Genomic DNA, 23,419 nt, shown 5'->3' on the forward strand with positions numbered 1-23,419 from the left:
AACAGCAAAGAAAAGATTGTGATGATAATCCTACTTCATTCTAAACAAATATCTATTAATGGAGCCTTCTGTTTATAGTCACATAAATTTGATGACATTATGCTCAAAACCAACTAAAATCCTGATAATCTAGTCACAGACATTGCTAAAACATTCCTTACCCACCCTGCACTTGTTTAATAGTGAATTGAGTAATTCAGCAACAGCAACAAAAACTACGTAAATAAACCATATAAACAAGAAAACCTGGAGAATACAACCAGGAGACTTACTAGAGAGCAAGCTATTTTCAAGCATATCCAGAGCAAAGGGAGGGTACTATTTACTAGAAATGTGTTATCATTAAAAGGGTCTAGATTGCCCCGTGTGGTGGCACACGCTTGTAATGCCAGCATTCAGGAAGCTGAGACAGGAGGATCGCGGTTAGTGGACAGCCTCAGCTACTTAGGCTCTTTGCAACTCAGTGAGACCCTGTTTCAAAATGGAGCCTAAAGGGGTTTGAGAAATACTTAGCTATAATCAGCGGAATAAATAAAGATGTTTTAGGCAGGCATGGTGGTGCACACTTGTAATCCCTGTGCTTGGGAGGCTGAGACAGGAGGATCACACAGGTTCAAAGCCAGCCTCAGCTACTTCTTGAGGTTCTCAGCAACTTAGTGAGACCCTGTTTCCAAATAAAATATAAAATAGGTCTGGGAGGATAGCCGGGAAGTAGAAAGCCCCTGGGTCCCACTCCCAATACCACAAAAATAAATTAATTAATTAATGATGTTTTAAAACTTTATCCATATGTTAAGCATGCAAAATAATCTGTATGGAGAGATAATTTAAAAGGTTACATACAAAACTGTCACCACCTCTAAGGAGTATGAACAGAAAAACAGATAAATTTTTCCTTTTTATTTTGTACAAAGGTAATTTTTGTTTATTTGTTTGTTTTGTATATGGTACTGGGGATGGAACCCAGAGGCTTTCTACCTTTGGGCTACTATCCCAGACCTATTTTCTATTTTATTTGGAAACAGAGTCTCACTAAGTTGCTGAGAGCCTCTTTAAGCTGCTGAGGCTGGTTTCAAACCTGTGCAATCCTCCTGTCTCAGCCTCCCAAGTACTGGGATTACAAGCGTGCACCACCACACCCGGCCCAAAGGTAATTTTTAAAAACAAGAATGTATTACTCTGATACTTCTATAAGACTTTGGTTGGAACCCTACACTGTTAAAGCCACCTCATAAAATTGGCTTGGTAATACACAGAAGAACACGCGTGCACGATAATATTTTAGGTAATTATATTGTTTACAAAAACCAGGATACTATTATTAATTACACAGGGAAATACATAAAACGAAACTATTCTGGGCAAATGTGGAAGAATAGGCCACCCTATGGGTATTAGATGCAACTATATAAACCATATGCTTTAAACTAAGGAAAGAAAAGAGATTGAAATTTTCTACCAAGTAAGAACTAGTAAAGAAAAACTGCAGCATACTAATTATTGCTTATTTAGCATGTCATCTTTAATTTATTCCTGTAGTGATCAAAGCAATACCCATCAAAGCAGTACTTGTGGCTGCTTGGGGCCTTCCTTGAACCTTGTTTCCTTTTACTTCATTTCCCAGAAGTCCCTTACTCCCACACTAAAACAAAGACTTTCCATTCCACAGCCAGCTGGTGTTCCTGGTAAAAGGAGAACACTTGAGTTTACAAAGCAGTCTAACATACCCTAAGCCATTTCATTTGTCTTACAAATACCCTTCTATGGTTTGGGAAAGCATTATCATCCACAGTTTACAGACAAAAAAACTAAAGTCTAAAGAGGTTAGGCCTATAGCCAAACAACCATCTACAGCAATTTAGAATGAGAAGTCAGGTTTTCAGCTCTGGTGAAATCATGCCACATCGCCACAGGGTTCAGCATTTAAGGCCTTTCTCCATTACCTTGCCTTTCTTTAGTGACATACATTTTTGAGGTTTCGCTTTAGTGGTGGCTCCCATTTCAGTAAGACAATATAAAACACTTTGAAGTCTTCAAAAGAAAAGTAGCTAACTAGCATATACATTTCAAAGATTCCCACTTTCAAAGGAAAAAATAAGTTACCACTGACGTTTCAAGTAAACGCCTGCATTCTTCTCTTCTTCCAGTCACAGCATGGCTGAGGCTAGCAGTACAGAGCTCAGTAGTAGAGTGGATGAGGCCCTGCATTGGATCCCCAGTACCACAGGAAAAATAAAAGTGGGTGGGTGGATGGATGGATGGGTGGATGGATGACAACTCAGGAAAATGTGACTTCTCTACAACTTTCCAGAAATGTACTCATTTTATAAAGTTAAATGCAAATAAATATTTCTATACTGTCTAATTGGATTCATTTAAAAGTTTTACAAAAGAGGTCACTTTAAAAACAAGAAGTCTGGCCAGGCGTGGTGGCACACGCTTGTAATCCTTGCGCTTGGGAGGTGGAGACAGGAGACAGGAGGCTACACTCCCAGACCTATTTTATACTTTATTTGGAAACAGGGTCTCATTAAGTTGCAGAGGGCCTCACTAAGAAGCTGAGGCTGGCTTCGAACCTATGTGACCCTCCTGTCTCAGCCTCCCAAGCACTGGGATTACAAGTGTGCGCCACCACGCCTGGCACAACCCTGTTTTCAAATAATAAAAAGAGATGTAGCTCAGAGGTAGAATGTGGTGCTGGTTCAATCCCCAGCACCACAAAACACAAACACACACACACACACACACACACACACACACACACACACAAACACACACATCAAAGGCTTACATTAAAGAAATGATACCATCTAAGAATACAGTATTATTCTTCCAAAGGAAAAAAAATCAGGAGGATACTCAATAAAACAAATCCAAACTCCAGAGCTATTTGGGTTTAATGAGGAAACTTTAAAGTGACCCCCTGAAAAGCATTAAGACTCATATAAAGACACTGAATATTTTAGGCAAAAAGAAACATAAGCTCCATACCTTAGAAGAGAAGGCAAAAGAACATTTAAGCCTTAAAATTGTTCAAAATCTCATTTACTATCTCACTTTTGGAACTATAGTCTAAGGAAATAAAAGAATGAAATAGATATTGCTACAAAATATCACAGCTGTTCTCATTTAACAAAAATGATTCAACAAAAATTCGCTGTGTACTATGCCAAACACTGTTCTGAATAAACTGGGCATGGTGGCGCATGCTTGTTATCCCAGCATTTGGGAGGCTGAGACTGGAGGATCGCAGTTCGCAAACAGCCTCAACTACTTAGTGAGGCCCTATGCAACCCAGTGAGACCCTGTTTCAAAAAAAAGAATAAGTTTTTGGTGTATTCATTCGAGTCACCCCTCCTTGCCAGTCTGGTATGGAGCTGTACCTATCCTCTGTATTTCTATCTTTTAATAAACCTCTTTAAATCTTAAAAAAAAAAAGAATAAAAAAATAGGGCAGGGAGTGTAGCTCAGAGGTCGAATGCCCTGGGGTTCCATCCCCAATACTGCAAAAAATAAAATAAAACAAAATACTGGAGATATAGTAATTCTCAAGACAAAAATCCTGACCTTGTTGCACTCATATTCCAGTAAGAGAGATGAACAATACACAGATATACACTATATCAGATGGGCAGAGTAGAAGGTGAATAAATATATCAACTTAAAAAAGAACAGTAATAAGAAGGTAAAGGAGGTAAAGAGTACAGGGTTCTATTTTACATGAGGTGGTCAGAAAAGGCCTTGATAAGCTTATACTTGAACAGACCTAAAAAAAAGTGTGGGAGCCAGCCATGGAGATATCTAAAGACTGTTCCAGAGAGGAGGAACAGAAGCAGCACAATTATTAACTCTGAGATGTATCTGAAACATGCAAGTGTCAACATCAAGGAGGCAGTCAATAATAATAATAATAATAATAATAATAATAAATAATAATAATAAATAATAATAATAATAAGAAGTAGTAGTAGTAGTAGTAGTAGTAGTAGTAGTAGTAGTAGTAGTAGTAGTACTGGGGATCAAACTCAGGGGTATTCTACCTCCAAGCTACACCCCCAGCCCTATTTTATTCTTTTATTTTGCAGCATACCTCACTAAGTAGCTGGGGTTGGCTGTGAATCTGCGATCCTCCGGTCTTAGTACTAGGATTACAAGTGTGTGCCACCCTGCCCAGCTAGTGGCCAGAACTGAGTATGGAGTTGAGGGGAGTGGACAAACTTGACCTATGTATGTAAATACCATGTGGCATTTCAGCTATGAGATCAGATGAGACCACCTAGAAGGTAAGTAAAAAGAGAAAAGAACTAAGGACAGAACCTTGGGGAAATTTAAATTAAGAGACTAACACGCGCTAGTGATAGAGACTAAGATGGAACAGACAATAAGAGAAGACAAGCAAGTCCCAGATGTGAAGTGACAAAAAGTATTTCAGGAAAGAAGTAACAAAACATATCAAATTCTGTTGGTCAAGTTGTTTGACTCTTAGATTTAGGAAAGTATATATGGTAGAGTGTAAAAAGAAACACAAATTCTTTGCAGCAACAAATTCTTTAACATGGGAACCTATTGCCTTACCCTTGAATTTGGGCTTTTGCTATGTGAGTTGCTTTGACCAACAGGATTTTAGCAAACACATACAAGCAGAAGCTTGCAAAGTATTTGTATACTGGGTTTCCCCTCTTGCTTGCTACCAGGAACCCTTTCACCATCATGTGAATGAATATGCTAGGGATGAAAAAAATGTCCACTGCCCCAGATACTACGGACACCAGGAAACCCAACTAGAACCAGGAAACGCAACTAGAACCAATCCATAGAATTATAGACAAAACCATTTTCTTCTAAGCCACTAAGTTCTGCAGTAGTTAGCTGAAGCAACAGTTAACTGATAAAGAAGAGGATATTGGTAACAGATAAGAGATGTTTTTACAGAATAGTAGGCATGAGAATCTCACTGGACTTGAATTAAAAATCAATGGAAGCTGGGCGTGGTGGTGCACGCTTGTAATCCCCGCACTTAGGAGGCGGAGACAGGAGGATCACGCTGGTTCGGAGCCAGCCTCGCTGGTTTAAGAGACCCTGTTTCCAAATAAAAATATAAAAATAGGTCTGGGAGTGTAGCCCGGACATAGAAGGGCTTCCAGGAACCCCTGTACCACCAAAAAAAAAAAAAAAAAAAAAAAAGGTCTGGGAGTATAGCCAGGCAGTAGAAAAGCTCCTGAGTTCCACCCTGGTACCACACCAAAAAAAAATAAAAAATAAAAAATAAAAAAAATGGAGAAGTGGGGCGTGGTGGCACATGTTTGTAATCCCAGCATTTGGGAGGCTGAGACAGGAGGATAATGGTTCGAGGACAGCCTCAGCTACTTAGTGGGGTCCTTTGCAACTCAGTGAGACCTTGTTTCAAAAAAAAAAAATCAGTGGAGGGAGAGAATGGAACACAAGGGCCTTAGGTTGACACTAGCTGAGCTCTTGAGGCTTCTCTGTGACATTGTTTACTAGATGTTCCTACCCTCAAGGTACTTATAAACAGGTATAATGGCAGAGTGGCAAAGTTCTACTGAAGCATTTCCTTGTTGCATCCAGTAATGGCCTCCTCATGCACACCACCTCACATGATGTACAAAGGATGAAGGCTCTCAGCAACTTAGTGAGACCCTGTTTCCAAATAAAATATAAAAAATAGGTCTGGGAATATAGCCCAGAGGTAGAAAGCCTCTGGGTTCCACACCTAGTAACACACACACACACACACACACACACACACACACACAAATGTCAACATAATGTAAATAACTTACTTGGCAATTCGCAATTTCCCAACTTCACCTCTTCCAGGGGCTTTAGCCCATTGCTGTGACAAATATTTAGGAACCTAAAATAAAGAAAAACATTGCAGATAAAAGTACCCAAAGATTGCATAACTTATCTGAGAGATTATATAATTAGTAAATGGTAAGAACCAGGACTCAAACCTAAGCAGCCTAGCTCCAGGGTGATATTCTTAGTCAACACACGACAATGTGTCTATAACCGGACTCATGCAATCAGAAGGGTTTTAGTTCCTTGAAAGAAAGGTGGGATAACAGATGCTGAATCACAAGTCTATACTTCTACCTCCTATCATCTGAGAAGCAACTTAAAATAGGGAGTCAGTACAGGCTTTTAAAAACACCCTGCTATGAGGAGCATATTGCCTTACATAAAGCAAGTACTCAATGAGGGGTAGACATCGTTATTTCTCACAATAATATTAGAAGGAAAACATGAATACACTTATGAATATAACTGAGTCAGAGGCAACTGCCAAAGCTGGGAAAGGGAAATTAAATTCTATCTAGTAAGATTTTGGAGGAAGAGGAAGCACTTGTCTATTAGCCAAATAAAATGGAGTACCTTGAATACAGTAAAAATTCAGAAACAGCTGGGGTGGCACATGCTTGTAATCCCAGCATTTGGGAGACAGAGACTGGAGGACTGCGGTTCACAGACAGCCTCAGCTACTTAGTGAGGCCCTTAGCAACTCAGTGAGACCCTGTTTCAAAAATAAAAGATTGAAAAATAGGGTTAGGGGTGGAGCCTGGGTTCCATCCCCAGTACTGAAAAAATAAAAATAAAAGCAAAGGGTAAAATAGGAGACCTTGATGGTATTTGTTCAATTAAATATGCATTCTTCACCTAAAACTTATTGAACTAGAAGACAGATAACATGCTAGGGGTTGGGAAAAAAGGGAGAAGGGAACCAACAGAGTCAGAAATCATGCTAGATATTTTACATCCATTGTCCTATTTAATCCTTCCAATCATCTGCAAAATCATTATCATTCTCCCCATTCTACAGATGAGAAAACTGAGTCTGAGATGAAACACTATAGTCAAGGATCAACTCTAGGTTGGTCTAGTGTTTTCTTCCCTACCCCACGCTGCCTCTCATGAGGGTACATATATACTAAATAAGAATATATAAAAGTTCTCATGAAAAGAAAGCCCTGAAGATTCCACATCTTAACAACATTTCAGATACACTGTACTCCACTCATTCAAATAAGCTTAGAGAAGCTGGCAAACTTCTTATAGTGACTGTATCTACCTATTAGGTCTCCTTTGATTATGAATAGAAAATCCACTTAAAGAGGACTTACTGACCCAAGTAACTAAAAATTTCAGAAGCAGATTTAAAGTGGCTTGATGAAGGGCTTAAATTATGTAAACCGGACTTGTCCACCATCTCTTACTCTCCTCTACCCCCTCGTTGACTCAATTTTTGGATAGGTTCCTTCTTGTGTAGCAAGATACAAGATACTTGAAGCAGGTCCTGAAGAGTAAAGTCTCCTTCCAAAAGTCCCTAGCCAAGATTTGTCTCTTATGGAACTTACTTGATCATGTGCTCATGCTCAGACCTTTAACTGTACTCAGAGATACTTTCACTGGTTAGCCAGAGTCAATGACATCTTTGGGGAGGAGTGGTCAACACCATTAGAATCATATAAAACTGAGCAGGGTATGGTGGCACACACCTGCAATCCCAGTACTTGGGACACTGAGACAGGTGGATCATAGGTTTAAGGACAGCCTCAGTATGAGATTCTCAGCAACCTAGAGAGTCCCTGTTTCAAAACAAAACATAAAAAGGTCTGAAGATGCTGGGCATGGTGGCGCATACTTGTAATCCCAGTACTTAGGAGACTGAAATAGGAGAATGCAGGTTTGTGCCCAAACGCAGCTACTTAGGCCCTTCACAACTTTGTGAGACCCTATTTCAAAAATAAAAATAGGGCTGGGGGTTTAACTTGGAAGTAGAAAACCTCTGGGTTCGATTCCCAGTATCACCAAAAAAAAAAAAAAAAAAAAAAAAAAAGGTCAGGGAATGTAGCTCAGTAGAATTCCTAAATTCAATCCCCAATACATCATCATCAACAACAACAAAAAAGAACTGCATAAACTGAAATGGGGAGTGACTTACATAAGGAAAATCAAAGTGGTGTTATAATGTCGAAGTGGGTACTGATCAAAGAAGCAATAAATGGTGGTGGGAAAACTGGGTATCCCTATGAAGAAGAGTGAAAACAGGCCCCCTCCCTCTCACCAGTTATAAAAAGTCAACTCAAAATAAAGATGTAAATGTAAAACCCAAAACAATGAAACTACTACAAGAAAATGAGAAATGCTGCAGGATACTGGAATGGACAAAGTTTTTTTGAACAAGACTCTAAAAGCACAGAAAGCAAACATAAACAAAGGTAAATGAATTTATACCAAGCTAAAAAGCTTCTATACGGCAAAGGAAACAACAGAGTGAAGAGACAATTTGCAGAATGGAGGAGAAAAATTGCAAATACATCTGACAAGGAATTAATATTGAGAACATATAAGAAACTCAAAAGTAAAAACCTGGTTGAAAAAACTGAATTAGAGTTAACAGCTATTTCTCAAAAGAAGACAGATGGCTAATTGGTATATAAAAAATGTTTAACATTACTAATCATCAGGGAAATGTGAATCAAAACAATGAGATATCACCTCACTGTAGTAGGCATAGTGTACTTTTCAAACACCTAGAAAAAGGATTTTGGAAATTTTCACCATAAAGAAGTGATACATGACTACTATAATCAAGTAAGCCTTGAGGGATGCCAAGTACAATGGCCACACCTTCTGTCAATTCAACTCCCCCACTCCAAATGATTTGAAGGTTCACTTCTCAAACCTACATCCTTTCCTTTTTCCTCCCTCTGTGCTAATGACCTAAGGAAAGCCAAAAGACTTCTACCACTCATCCAGAGCTGGGTCTTTTTACCCTGCTTTTCCTCTTTAAAAAACAAAATAAATGAGGCAGGGTGTGGTGGTGGCAGGGGAGGCCTGTAATCTCACTACTTGAGAGGATGTGAGAGGAGGACCACAGGTTCCAGGCCAGCCTTAGAAACTTAGCAAGACCCTAGGCAACTTGGTGACACTGCTTCAAAATAATACAATTAGGTAAATAAAATAGGGCTGGGGATATAGCTTAGAGGTAGAATGCCTCTGAGTTCAATCCTGGCACAACAAAAAATAAAAATAAAATAAAGTAGCCAGGCATGGTGGTACAACCTATAATCCCAGTACTGGGGAAGCTAAAGCAAGAGAACTGAGGATCACAGGTTCAAGTCCAGCCTCAGCAACTTAGCAAGACCCCATTTCAATATTAAAAATAAAAAGGACTGGGGTGTAGCTCAGAGGAACATTGAACTCCTGGGCTCAATTCCCAATACACAAAATAAAATACAAATTTTTAAGAGGGCTGGGGGTATCTCAGAGGTAGAATGCCCCTGGGCTCAATCACCAGTAACAAATAAACAAACAAAATAAAACAATAAACTAGGGCCAATTCCTCCACTGTGGCACTCAATTTCTCTCCCTATTGTTTAATCAAGGACATTTTTCATTCAATTCTACGGTTTCTTACCTACTCCCTTCTCTACTTAATCATTTCTATAAGAATAAAAATAATAATAGCAGCAGCTAACACAGTGTGTACTAAATGTGGCAGGAAGACGCCAAGAAGTCCCCTAATAATCCCTATCTGTTGATATCAAGCCCTGTGTAATCTCCTTTAAGTGTGAAGAGGCCCTGAGACTCATGACAAAGGATGGACGTCACTTCTCTAGGTTTATGACAGACTGTGGTTGCTGTCTTGCTTCTCTCCATTGCTTTCTCAGTTTGTCCTCTTTGATGATGCAAGCTGTGCTGTTGGAGAGACTCATGTGGCAAAAACCTAGAAGCAGGCTCTAGCCAGGAGACAGCTAAGAACTTAACACTCAATCCAACAACCTTGGAGATATCAAATTCTGCCAACAACCACGTGAACTTGGAAACAATCCTTCTCATCTCAAGACTTCATATGAGAATATATCCCTGGCTGATCCCTGATCACAGCTATGAGAGCCAATGAAGCAAAGGACCCAGCTAAGCTGTGCCAGGACTCCTGACCCACAGAAACTGTACATGGTGGCACAGGTTTGCAACTCAGTGAGATCCTGTTTCCAAATGAGGAATAAAAAATAGGGCTGGGGATGTAGCATCGAGGTATAATGCCCCTGGGTTCCATCCCCAGGACCCCCACACACAAAAAAAAAGTATTGTTCAAAGCTACAAAGTCTATAGTAATAGGTTATACAGCAGCAGAAAATTAATACATTAAGAGATAAGCACTCTTCTAAATCCTTTATATTGTTTAATACTCACAAAATCCTATTATTTTTCCATTTTACAAATGAGGAGACTGAGCACATTAACTAATGTGCTCAAAATTGCACACCTACAGATTTTTAGTTATTTCCACCCACTGTCCCATTTCTCTCTTCAAAAAAAAAAAACTCCTTAAGCTGGGCATGGTGGCGAACACTTGTAATCCTCGTGCTTGGGAGGTGGCGACAGGAGGATCAAGCAGGTTCGAAGCCAGCCCCTCTGGCTTAAGAGACCCTGTTTCCAAATAAAAAACATAAAAATAGGTCTGGGAGTGTAGCCCAGAGGTAGAAAAAAAAAACCTCCTTAAGAAAGTGTTCCACATGGCAATCTATCTGCTCTTCTAGATAGGCCTTCCTCCCTATGACATTACTGAACCTGACCACAGGGTTACCAAAGATCTCCATACTACCAAGTCAATGTTTAATCCTCATCTTATACATCTATTAACAATATTTGAGAATTAATTCCTCCTCCTCCTCATCATCATCATCATTTCTTTTTTGTGGTACTGGGAATTGAACTAAGGCATTCTACCTCCAACATTACACCCCCAGCCTTTTATTTTTGAAACAGGGTCTCACTAAGTTGCTGAGGCTGGCCTTGAACCTATGATCCTCCTGTCTCAGTCTCCCAAGTAATGGGACTGGAGTTGTGCCCCAACATACCTGGCTTTATTTCTTCTTTCTTCAAACACTTTTTAAAAATTTGGCTTCATTTTTTTTTTTTTTTTTTTTTTTTTGCGGTACTGGAGATGACACCCTGGGGCATTCTACCTCCTCTGAGCCCTGTTTTTTTGTTTTATTATTCATTATTTTGAAACAGGATCTCACTGAGTTGCGAAGGGCATCGCTAAAGTAGATGAGACTGTCCATCTCCACCTCCCAAATGCTGGGATTACAAGTGTGCGCCACCACACCCAGCAAAATTTGGCTTCTTAAGTCATTACACTCATTTGATTTTCCTTCTACTTCTCTGGACCCTCCTCCTTCTTCTTTTTTTTTTTTTTTTTAATGTGGATCATATTGAAAATGGCAAACATTTACACAGTGCTTGGTGCCCTCCCCTCCCAACAATGAGTATCCAGGTGGACCATGCTACATTCACTTATACACATATTCAAATGTAGCTCCTCCAATTAATCAATCTCAGCCTTCTTTCTCTTCTACCCTTCCTTTCTAGCTTTGCTGAGGTTTCCCTCCAGTATCTATAGTCCCTCTGGTATCCCTAATACTCCCTAGTTTGGGCATATTAGAGAAAACAGAGTTCCCTTCTCTTTCTGTGCTTGGCTGGATCTCACTTAACATAATGTTCTCCAGGTCTTTCCATCTTTGTGAATGACATGATTTTGTTCTTCCTTATTGCTTAGTAGAATTCCATTGTGTGTATTTCCCATAATTTTGCAATCCATCCATCTGTTGATGGAGAGCTAGGCTGGTTCCATATTTTGGCTATTATGAATTGTACTGCTATGAACATGGGTATGCATGCAATGGAACAGAATAGAAGATACAGAAACAAACCCACACACCTATAGTCAATTGATCTTTGACAAAGGGGCCAAACTCACACGCTGGAGAAAAGAAAGTCTTTTTAACAAATGGTGCTGGAAGAACTGGCTATCCATTGGTAGAAAGATGGAACTAAATCCTTACTTCTCACTGTGCACAGGAATCAACTCAAGATGGATTAAAGACCTGGAAATTAGACCAGAGACTGTGAAGCTATAAGAGGAGGGCATAGGCTCAACACTCAAACATATAGGCACAGGCAGTAAGTTTCTCAACAAGACCTCCAAAGCACAGGAAATTAAAGCAAAAATTAACAAGTGGGATGGCATCAAACTAAAAAGTTTCTGCTCATCAAAGGAAACCACCAAGAACCTAAAGAGAAAGCCTACAGAATGGGAGAAGATCTTTACCAGCCACCACTCTGATAGAGGGCTAATATCCAGAATATACGAAGAGATCAAAAGACTCTACACTAGCAAAACAAATAACCCAATCAAGAAATGGGCAACTGAATTGAAGAGACACTTTACAAAAGAGATACAAATGGCCAATAGATACATGAAAATATGTTCAAAATCATTAGCCATCAGGGAAATGCAAATCAAAACTACACTGAGATTCTATCTAATCCCAATCAGAGTGGCAAGCATAAAGAAGTCAAATAACAACGAATGCTGGTGAGGATGTGGGGAAAGAGGAACTCTTTTGCACTGTTAGTGGGAGTGCAAACTAGTTCAGCCGCTATCGAGATCAGTGTGAAGATTCCTTAGAAAACTGGGAATGGATTCACCATATGATCCAGCTATACCACTGCTGGACCCTCCTTTTTTATCTAGGTAAGATTTACATTCATATCTTCCTGATCTCTTACCTTCAGAGGGCACAGGATTCAGTCCTCAGATCTCTCCTCTTGTACATACACTCAATCTCATGTAATCTCCTAAGTCTCCTGGCTTTAAATACCACCTGTATAATGACAACTCCTCAACTTATAACAAGCCCAGGTTCTCCCCAAAAGTCTCCATATCTATATCCAAATGTCTACTCTATTACTCCATCTGAATATGCAATAGGCATTCCATACATGAAATGTCTACAGCAAAACTAATTTCCCCTCATAAACATGGACCTCCTTAATTTTCCACATCTCAGTAAACGACAACTTTATTTTCCAGGTTCTTTGGCTGAAACCTCACAGGAATCCTGAATCTAATACTATATCAAATCATCTCATTTATCCTAACACCTTCAAATTATGTCCAGACTCCAGTTACTTCTCACCAGGGTTACTACCCTAGTCCAAGCCATCATCATCTCTTATTTATATATATAAACAGGCTCTTAACTGATTTCCTTACTTCCTTGGAAACAAGCTTTCTTTCTGCGAAGTCCAAGCCCAGTATACCTGAAAGAGGGAGAGGGGGAAGAAAAAACAATGATATATATGGCTCCAAGGCTTCAAAACACTCCGGTCACCATATCACATATGAGATATCTGTGGTGCTTCCATGGGCTCCACACTCATCACTGAAAATCAGATGGAGGTAAAGTAGAACATGGGATATTTTCTCAGATTTCCCAAAACAAGAAGTGACAGAAAACAACTCAAGCATTATATCCTCAGTAAACCTCCCTTTCTCCCTTAGCCCAGCTCAACTTTCTTTATATTCACACTCACAGAACATTATAACTGTGCCCTTCTGTTTTCCTAAGAACTAATATTTAATGTGTCTGTCTCCTACAGTAGGCTATAAGCCCTATTTATTAAGCAAGGACTATGTCTGTTGCTTACTGTATTATAATAAGCACCTTGCATGGTGACAGGTAATCACTAAAAGCCCACTGAATAAATCAATGTGTCCACCCACCAACTTGAGCTGGGCAAAGTACCAAGGTCAATTATATCTCTGAAGCCAAGGTGATAAGGTTATATATCCAGACCTTACACTTCTATCTAAACCTCTATGGCAACTCTGTTTCATCAAATAGCTAGTTCCCCAACTACTAGCATCTCAAGTCCTGTTTCTCCAGGACAATTTAAGAGCACTGCAGTGGACACTCTACTGTGGCATCCATATTCCCCTCTAAGAGTGAAGGCTTTATTCCCTATGAGTATGGCCAGCAAATAGCCCTCAGCTATTAAGTCTTTTTTAACCCGTTCCTGTAATTCCAGGACTTGGGAGGCTGAGACAGGAAGATCACAGGTTCAAGGCCAGCCACCTAAACAACTTAGCAAGATCCTGTTTCAAAATAAAAAGAAGGCTGGGCATGGTAGTACATGCCTGTAACCCCAGTACTTGGGAGGCTGAGAAAAAAGAATCACAGGTTTGAGGCTAGCTTTAAGAACTTACACCCTGCTTCAAAATAAAAAATAAAATAAAATACAGCATAGGGTATAGCTCAAAGGTAGAATGCCCCTGGGTTCAATCCCCATTACAACACAAAAATAGAATAAAATAAAATGACCTCCCCTGGACTGGCAATGTAGGTCAGTGGCAGTGCTGACCTAACAACATGCACGAGGTGCTGGGTTCAATACCCAGAACCACACACACACAAAAGGCTTCCCCTAAAATTAAAAAAAAAACAACACTTGCTCAAGGTCATGCCCCCTTCCTAGGGCAAACTATATCCAAGTATTGATGAGCACAGGGTATAACTCATCACAATCCAGGAAAGTTTTGGAGCGCTCCCTGTGGACTCAGCCTTGGCTCTCTTGAGATTGCATGACATCCCTTGTTCAATGCTACTTAAATTATTTCCTTCCACAAGCAAGGCTTGTGAAGCAAGACTATTCCATAATAAACCCTGCATACTATCTTCATCTCAGAATCAGAAGGCCTAGGAACCTAATCTAGAGCAGACACCATTTATTTTCCTGTTCTCTAGAAGCTCAAGACGTGAAGCTGACAATATCGAGGACAGATTTTGATGCCACATCGAAATCTCCAGAGAGAGAAGCCAGTAAAGTGACCCCGGGGACTAGCATAAGCCCTATAGCCAAACTGACCTAAATTTAAACCGCTATTCCATGCTCAGGAGAGATAATTAACTTCAATAAATCTTAATTTTATCATCTGAAAAACCTAGGCAATTAGTCTCTACTTCACAAATTTGCTTTGTAATATATACATGTATAACTTCAGTTTTATCCTATTATCTGCAAGGCTTTGCTGTATCACCCATTCCAGTTTCATCTCTCCCATAGTGGCTTTCTCACTGGTGGCTTTCTTTTTGGCCACCAATGTTCAAGGGCTTGCCCATATATGAAGAAATAAAAACTGAGCTTGGCAGCAATGCAGCTGCTAAATGAAGGACACTACAGTCACAAGACATGTTGTTCATCTCTTGAAGGTTAATTAGAATAGAAACACTTCTTTCTATTGGCTAGAAAACTTGTTTAGACTTTGTCAATATCCCTACTTCTCCATTCTCAAGAAACGGGGGAGAGTAGGGCGAGTCGGGCGTGATGGTGCACACCTGTAATCCCAATACTGGGAGACTGAGGAGGATTTCATGTTCAAGCCTCAGCAACTTAATGAGACCCTCAGCAACTTATAAAGTACCTGTTTCAAAATAAAAAATAAAAAGGGCTGGAGGTGTAACTCTGAAGCAGAATGCCCCTGGGTTCAATCCCTAGTACCAAAAAAGGGAGGGGCCTTTTTTATCATTCAATCCCCAGTATGATATTCATGACTTAGACCCCAACCCTAATGACCTTGATGGCTTTATCCCCTCCTCTTCCCCATCACTTAATCCCCACCCCATACTTTACACTCTGACTGACATTACTAAAGAAAAATGATTTTTTAGAAGTCCAAATATTAGAAGCCAAACAAAAGAATTGCATTAAAATATTTTTAAACATCTTCCAATTTTGTCATCATAATTTGATATGGGGTGTATAGCAATAGTACATTCAGTTGGCAATATTAACAGTATCATCGACTGAACAATACAATAGGTAGTACAAACTACAAGGACTAGCTCCCTCACAAGACAAAAAATGTAGCTAATTATATGTTTTGGCAAGGGACAGCTATGAGAAAATGTTAAATTCAATTATGTCTACTATCTATAAAACTTGTTTAGATCATCATGTTCTTGTGGATTTAAAATATTCAAAACTTCAGAAATGGCATTTCATTAGATCAGAACAGTACAGGTCTTGAGTATTATGGTAAACTAATACATTATTTGTTTTTTCCTGAGCAAATTCTATTTCTCCCCAATCCCACTGGGAAGTTTTTCCTAATTAATCAATTCCACAGGTTCTTCCTAAATGGCACCTTCTCAGTGAAGTCTTCCCTGTTCTGACCAAACATTGATTTCCACTGCTCAAAATTCTCAAAGACCTTATATGTCTAGCTATGACAATATTTACCCTGTTCTATACCTGTCCAGTGATGGAATTAATTAAATATGTATATGATGGCCCATAAACTTTTAGATACTCTTGAAGAAACTCACATATATTGCAACAAAGATCAGAACTCAAGATATTATTCATAACAGGAAATATAAATATAAAGAGAAAAGACCTGAAATAGACATACATTTCCACTCACAAATCTGATTTAGAATGAAGATTCACTTTCTAAGCAACATGCTATATTTTAATTTCACACAAAGCTAAAAATAAAATAAACCATTAGAATTTTTTTTGTGTGTGTGTGTGTGGTACTGGAGATGGAACCCAGGGGCATTCTACCTCTGAGTGACACCCCCAGCCCTACTTTTTATTCTTTATTTTGAAACAGGGTCTCACTGAGTTGCAAAGGGTCGGAGTTGTAAAGGGCCTCAATAAGTAGCTGAGGCCGTCCGCAAATCGCGATCCTCCTATCTCAGCCTCCCAAATGCTGGGATTACAAGCATGTGCCACCACGCCTGGCTTGACCATTAGAATTTAATGTACTGTTTATTTAATTTACTCTTAAAATTCAAACATAAAAAATCTATGTTATGCTCAGCCGAGCGTGGTGGCACACCCTTGTGATCCCAGCATTTGGAAGGCTGAGAACAGAGGATCTTGGTTTGCCAACAGCCTCAGCTACTTAGTGAAGCCCTCCTCAACTCAGTGAGACCCTGTTTCAAAATAAAAAATAAAAATAGGGCAGGGGGTGTAATTCGGAGGTTGAATACCCCTGAGTTCCATCCTCAGACCATATATATATAAATACATATATACATATATGCATATATATGGCTGGGGGGTGTAGCTCGGGGGTAGAATGCCCCTGGGTTCCATCCCCAGTATCGAAAAAAAAATTTATGTATGCTCAAGATATGGACACAGAAATCAAACTGAATGCTAACCCTAGTTCATATGCAGTAAGTTCAACCTGGCAGGTATATAATCAAACTCATTGTCTACTGAGCCTTCTTTAACTAGAACAGAAATAAAAGTTGTCAAATAAAGGGAGAAAGAAAATGGATAGATTTTTATAACAGAAAATATATGCTAGCAATTCTCATTCTCTCTTAGAAATAAGGTTGTCAGAGGACAAGAACTGGCAAGAAAAAGGAAATATCCAGCTGGGCGTGGTGGTGCACACTTGTAATCCCCGCGCTTGAGAGGCTGAGACAGGAGGATCGCATAGGTTCAAAGCCAGCCTCAGCTACTTAGTGAGGCTCTCGGCAACTTAGTGAGACCCTGTTTCCAAATAAAGTGGTCTGGAAGTATAACCTGGAGGTAGAAAGCCTCTAGGTTCCACCCCGAGTACCACCAAAAAAAAAAAAAAAAAAAAGAAAAAAAGAAAGAAAGAAAAAAGCAAATATCCAACACATCCCCTTTACACCCTGGAAGGAAGGAAGGAAGAAAGGAAGGAAGGAAGGAAGGATTGCATGTTAATACTGGGAATTAAAGCCAAAGGCATTCTACCTCAGTACTATACCTACAGTCTTTTTTATTATTTGTTTTGAAACAGGGTCTCGCTAGGTTGTAGAGTCAAACTGTGATCTTCCTCTCTCAGCCTTCTAAGCATACATTACCACACCTGGCTAAAAGATATGTTTACAAGCCTGCTCATTTCTTTAATACATAAGATTAGAAAAAGAATCAGAGCATGTCAAATTAGTATGAAAAAGTAATAATAAAGTTGCAAACAATAAATAACGTTACAACTGTCATTATTTTATTTATTTATTATTTATTTATTTTTGGTACTGGGGATTGAAACCAGGGGCATTCAACCTCCAAGCCACATCCCCAGCCTTTTTTGTTTTTTACTTTGAAAACGGTCTCGCTAGGTTGCTGGGAGTCTCCCTAAATTTCTGAGGCTGGCCATAAACCTATGCTCCGCCTATCTCAGCCTCCCAAATACAGGGATTACAGGCGTGCTTTACCACTCCCAGCACAACTATCTATTTTTTTTTTTTTTTCTTTTGTAGTACTGGGAAGTGGAACCCAGGGGTTTTCTACCTCCAGGCTACACCCCCAGCCCTATTTTATAATTTATTTGGAAACAGGGTCTCACTAAGTTGCTGAGAGCCTCACTAAATAGCTGAGGCCAGCTTCAAACCTGTGCAATCCTCCTGTCTCAGCCTCCCAAGTGCTGGGATTATAAGCATGCACCACCACGCCCTGGCAACTATCTTTTATTTTTTTTTGGCGGTACTGGGGTGGAACCCAGAGGCCTTCTACCTCCGGGCTATCCTCCCAGACCTTTTTTTTATATTTTATTTGGAAACAGGGTCTCGCTAAATTGCTGAAAGCCTCACTAAGTAGCTGAGGCTGGCTTCGAACCTGTGCAATCCTCCTGTCTCAGCCTCCCAAGCACAGGGATTACAAGCGTGCGCCACCACGCCCGGCTGGCAACTATCTTTTAAAAATGAGAACAAACCATTGGCTTGAGCTGACTCCATTTTTGGAGTTGAGTTCTTTTCAGTAAAAGCTGCTACCAAATTCTAGTAACTTTAACTAAAAAAGTTTCCCTAACTCCTCAGGCTTTATTAGCACATACCTATGATCTTGTGAAAAATTCCTAATTCTGACTGACTACTCTTTGCTCTCGATTGTTCTGCCCAATACTTATTTATTTTTTGTAACAATCTTCTGCATCCCTGCTCTATTCAAAACCCTCCAAAAGATTCTTCACTTCCTGTGGACAAAATTGGGACACTTCTTAGGTGGACATGGTGGTGCCTGCCTGTAATTCCAGTAGTTGGGAGACTGAGATAGATCACAAGTTCAAGCTAGCCTCAGCAACTTACAGAGACCCTGTTTCAAAAATAAAAAATAAAAACACGTGGAGATATAGCTTGGTGGTAGAATGCCCCTGGGTTCAATCTCCAGTGTCAAAAAAAGGACATTTCCATTTCACAATATGACAATCTGAGTGTATGGTCAAAACCCCTCTACTCCAGGTTCTCATCTTTAGGACTGCCATGTTAACCTGCACTGTCAGTCTGGCATTTCTGTGCTACTCCTCATAGTGTAGTAGGTTCACTCACCCTCAATCCTGTAAGGCAAACATTTATTGAGTATTTACTGTGCTCCAAGCACAAATACATCGCCTCAATTTCTGCCATTTTTTCCAGCTCATTCTTTCAGTGTGGAAAGGAGAAATTAATGGCTGTTTTGACAAGCAGTTAGAGATAGAAACATCCATTTACTCCATCCTTTTAAGCCACAGTGATATAGTTGTAAGAAATGTCAAATCAGTGCCCCAAACTAAAAGCTAGGATTGAAGAATGGAACATCATGCACTTACGCATCACATATTCGTTAATTATCATATGCCAAACACTATTCTGGATGTGATAGAAAAAGATCTTGTTTTCATAGTCTGTTCTGTATGTAAGTGTATCAGGGGAAGGCAGTAACCAACACTGGATACACTAACACAGAATCACTTCACACTGTGACAAGTGCTTTGAAGAATATAATAATGATTTAACACACTATTTAACACAGGAGCAAATCCTAAGAGTTGCCAGTACTTGGGAGGCTGAGACAGGAGGATGGTGGCCAGCCTCAGCTACTTAGTGAGGCGTTCCACAACTTAGTGAGATCCTGTTTCAAAATAAAGATTTAAAAATAGGGCTGGGGTAGTGTAGCTCGAAGGTAGAATAACTCTGGGTTCAACCCCCAGTACTGGAAAAAAAATAAAATCATCAAAGTTGGGCAAGATGGACCTCTTAGACTCAACAGATGAAAATTCAGCCACTGTAGTAGAAGTTAAAGAGAACATTAGGAAACCACGACAATCACAGTGGGACAAACCTGTAACCCCAGCCTATGCCAGCCTGAGCAACAAAGTGGGAAAGGAAGGAAAAAAGAAGGGACAAGAGAATCAAATTCCTTATATGTTATTTGAGATTCAAAGACTCCCACAGTCACACTTAAATGTGTTTTGTTTTGTTTTGTTTTGTTTTTGGTGGTACTGGGGTTCCTGGAAGCCCTTCTACCTCCAGGCTACACTCCCAGACCTATTTTTTTAGTTTTATTTGGAAACAGGGTCTCCTAAGCCAGCGCGCACAGCTGGCTTCGAACCTGCGAGATCCTGTCTCTGCCTCCCAAGAGTGGGGATTACAAGCGTGCCACCACGCCCGGCTCCTTAAATATGTTTTAAGTTTATGGTGTCCACTAAGGACTAAACAAGATTGCCATCTTTACATAAAATACTTACTGATGAGACCGGCGTCCTGGAACACGCTTGTAATCCCAGCGCTTGGGAGGCTGAGACAGGAGGATCACACAGGTTTGAAGCCAGCCTCAGCTACTTAGTGAGGCTCTCAGCAACTCAGTGAGGCCCTGTTTACAAATAAAATAGGTCTGGGAGGATAGCCCGGAGGTAGAAAAGCCCCTGGGTTCCACCTTCAGTACCAAAAAAAAAAAAAAAAAATTACTGATGATCAGTCTAAAAAGACCCAATCTTGAGTGTTTTCCCCGCTCCCTCCAAGAGTTTCAGAGTTCCCCTCAACCCCAACTCTTTCGAGGACTACCCAGGGGCATTCTACCTCCGAGCTACACCCCCAGCCCTATTTTATTTTTATTTTGAAATAGGATCTCGCAAGGTTAATGAGAGTCTCACTACTTGCTGAGGCTGTCCTGGCACCTGCAACCCTGTCTCAACCTCCCAAGTACTGGAATTATAAACGCGCGCCAGCCACCACGCCCAGCTTACAGAACACTTGAAAGGTATCCAAGGACCGGTTCTACTTTGGGGCCCAGAAAACTCTAAGTACAGCACGTACTCAACTAACTTTTACACAGATTCATAAACTTAAATTAATTTCACCAAGAGAAAGTGCAAAGAATCTTTTGATCCGGGGTACAATGCACCTCTCAAATAGGGAACACACGGAAGGGGCCCGAGGAAAGCGAGGTCGTGGGGAAAGGAGATCTACTGCCGGCAAATTAAGACGACTTAATTGCAAGACGCTTCTGAGTCAACTAATCTAACCTGTAATCGCGCATCACAATGCCTAACGCCTCCCAAAACACGGGCAGTTTCTAAGGAGACGGCGGCGGTCTGAGAACTTTAGGAGGCGCGCGGCCCCGGGCGGCCTCAGGCGGGGCTCCCGAACTTTACCTTGACCAGCCACACTCCGGTGTTCTGCTTGGCGCCGGTCAGGTCGAGCTCCCCGCGCTCGGCCATGGGTCGGTCGCGGGTGGGAGCGCGAGGGCGGGCCGGAGCAGCGGCCGCGGGAGCTGACGGGCTGCGGGGGAGCGAGCCAAGCGAGAAGCGCCCGCGTCGCTCACCTGCCGGGACACTGGGGATCCGGGGAAGCGGAACACGCCGCTGGGAGCCGGCACTGCGCCTGCGCGCTGACGTCAGGACGGCGCCGCGGAGGGGACAAACTTCCTGCCGTCCTGGGGGCGTGGCTACTGGTGTGGCGCGCTTGAGTGACTTGAACGTGGGAGAAGAAAAGCCTAAAGGAGCGGGGCGTGGTGGCACACGCTTGTATCCCCAGCATTTGGGACGCAGAGACAGGAGGATCGAGGTTCATGGACAGCCTCAGCTACTTAGTGAGGGTCTTTGCAACTCACTGAGACTCTTTCAAAACAAAGAAAAAATAGGGCTGGGGTGTAGGTAGGAGGTAGAATCCCCCTGGGTAACATCCCCAGTACCAGTAAAAAAAAAAAAAAAAAAAAAAAAAAAAGCTTAAATGGCTATCATGCCTACATTTAAAGACAAATTCTAGCTGGGCGTGGTGGCACACGGATGTGATACAAGTAACTGGGAGACTAAGACTGGAGAATCGCAGGTTCGAGGCCAATCTCAGGAATTCAGCAAGACCCTGCAGCTCAGAGGTACAGTGCCCTTGGTTCAGTACTCAGCACCAAAAGAAATAAATAAAAATGAAGACTAGCTGGGCAGGGTGGTACACGCCTGTAATCCTAGTACTTGGGAGAGTGAGATAGGAGGATCGCAGGTTTGAGGACAGCCTCAGCAAGTAGTGAGAGTCTCAGCCACCTATGAGACCCTGTTTTAAAATAAAAATAAAATAGGGCTGGGAGTGCAGCTCGGAGGTAGAATGTCCTTGGGTTCAATCCCCAGTACCAAAAAATAAAATAAAATTTAAATTAAGACAAAATTCTGCATAACTAATGAAAAAAAGATGTCAAAATGAAGAAAAAGGATGTCAAAATGAGAAAAAATTATAAAAAATAAAAGCCTAGCCAAAGAGACATCTGAAAGACAGAGTCAGGTAATAGGTTGACGTTCTTGGACAAACATCATTAGACACAAGTACTGAATAGGATTGAATAGCTCTGAATATATTGAAAGCATGGTGTTTCTACACCTGAAAAAAAGCCTCCCAACACAGAGGCCACTCCTGAGCTCTTCTGAGTAAGCAAAGCAGGGCACATCTGTTTAGACTCAAAAATCCCCCCACCCCACCCCCTCCACATAACTAGGTCAGTAAAACATGTTAGAGACAAACCTAACTCCCCTGCTTTAATAGTTTCTCTTTTGCCAGGTGTGGTGGCGCAGGCTTGTAATCCCAGCATTTGGGAGGCTGAGACCAGAGGATCGCAGTTTGTGGACAGCCTTAGCTACTTACTTAATGAGGCCATCCGCAACTCAGTGAAACCCTGTTTCAAAAATAAAGAATAAAAAATTGGGAAGGGGGTATAGCTCAGAGGTCAAATGCCTCTGGGTTCCAACCCCAGACCCACAAAAAATAAATACATAACAAAAAATAGTTTCTCTTTTTCTTGTTGCCTCTGGAATCATATTCAAACTTCTGTTTCAAAATGGGCCCAGAGCCTTTGAGGCCAGGATTGGAGTCTGCCGAGGGTTTGGGCCGGTGCCAGGGCCAGCAAGGCCGGGATCGGAGCCTGCCATGAGACAAGGCCAGTGCTGGGGCCTCCGATGCTGGGATTGGAGCCTGCCAAGGGGTTAGGCCAGTGCCGGGGCCAATGAGGCTGGGATCGGAGCCTGCTGTGAGGCAAGGGCGGTGCTGGGGCCTCCGAGGCTGGAATTGGAGCCTGCTGAGGGATTAGGCCGGTGCCGGGGTCAGTAAGACCGGGATTGAAGCCAGCCGTGAGGCAGGGCCAGTGTTGGGAACTCCGAGGTCGGGATCAGAGCCAGCTGATGTGTTAGGCCAGTGCTAGAGCCAGCGAGGCTGGGATCAGAACCTGCCACAAGGCAAGGCCGGTGCTGGGCCCTCTGAGGCCTGGATAGGAGCCTGCCAAGGGGTTAGGCTGGTGCTGGGGCCTCCAAGGACGGGATCGG

The 23,419-nt window shown here is 41.3% G+C and overlaps 1 protein-coding gene across 3 annotated transcripts in view; it reads right to left on the reverse strand.

Moving 5' to 3' along the window:
- GTF2F2 (general transcription factor IIF subunit 2) overlaps positions 1-21,334 on the reverse strand; it is a gene marked incomplete at both ends in the record, with an annotated part of 160,100 nt that extends 138,766 nt beyond the window's left edge. For 2 of the 3 annotated variants that reach the window (XM_080688805.1, XM_080688803.1), the window contains 2 exons: positions 5,802-5,875; positions 21,269-21,334. In XM_080688805.1, coding sequence (XP_080544931.1) covers positions 5,802-5,875; positions 21,269-21,334 — 140 coding nt within the window. The remainder of the gene's footprint in view (positions 1-5,801; positions 5,876-21,268) is intronic. The other variant, XM_080688804.1, reaches the window with a different exon arrangement.
- Between the last annotated feature and the right edge of the window lie 2,085 nt (positions 21,335-23,419).

Source organism: Muscardinus avellanarius (assembly GCF_963383645.1).
Source record: "Muscardinus avellanarius genome assembly, chromosome: 2".
Classification (NCBI taxonomy): Eukaryota; Metazoa; Chordata; class Mammalia; order Rodentia; family Gliridae; genus Muscardinus; species Muscardinus avellanarius.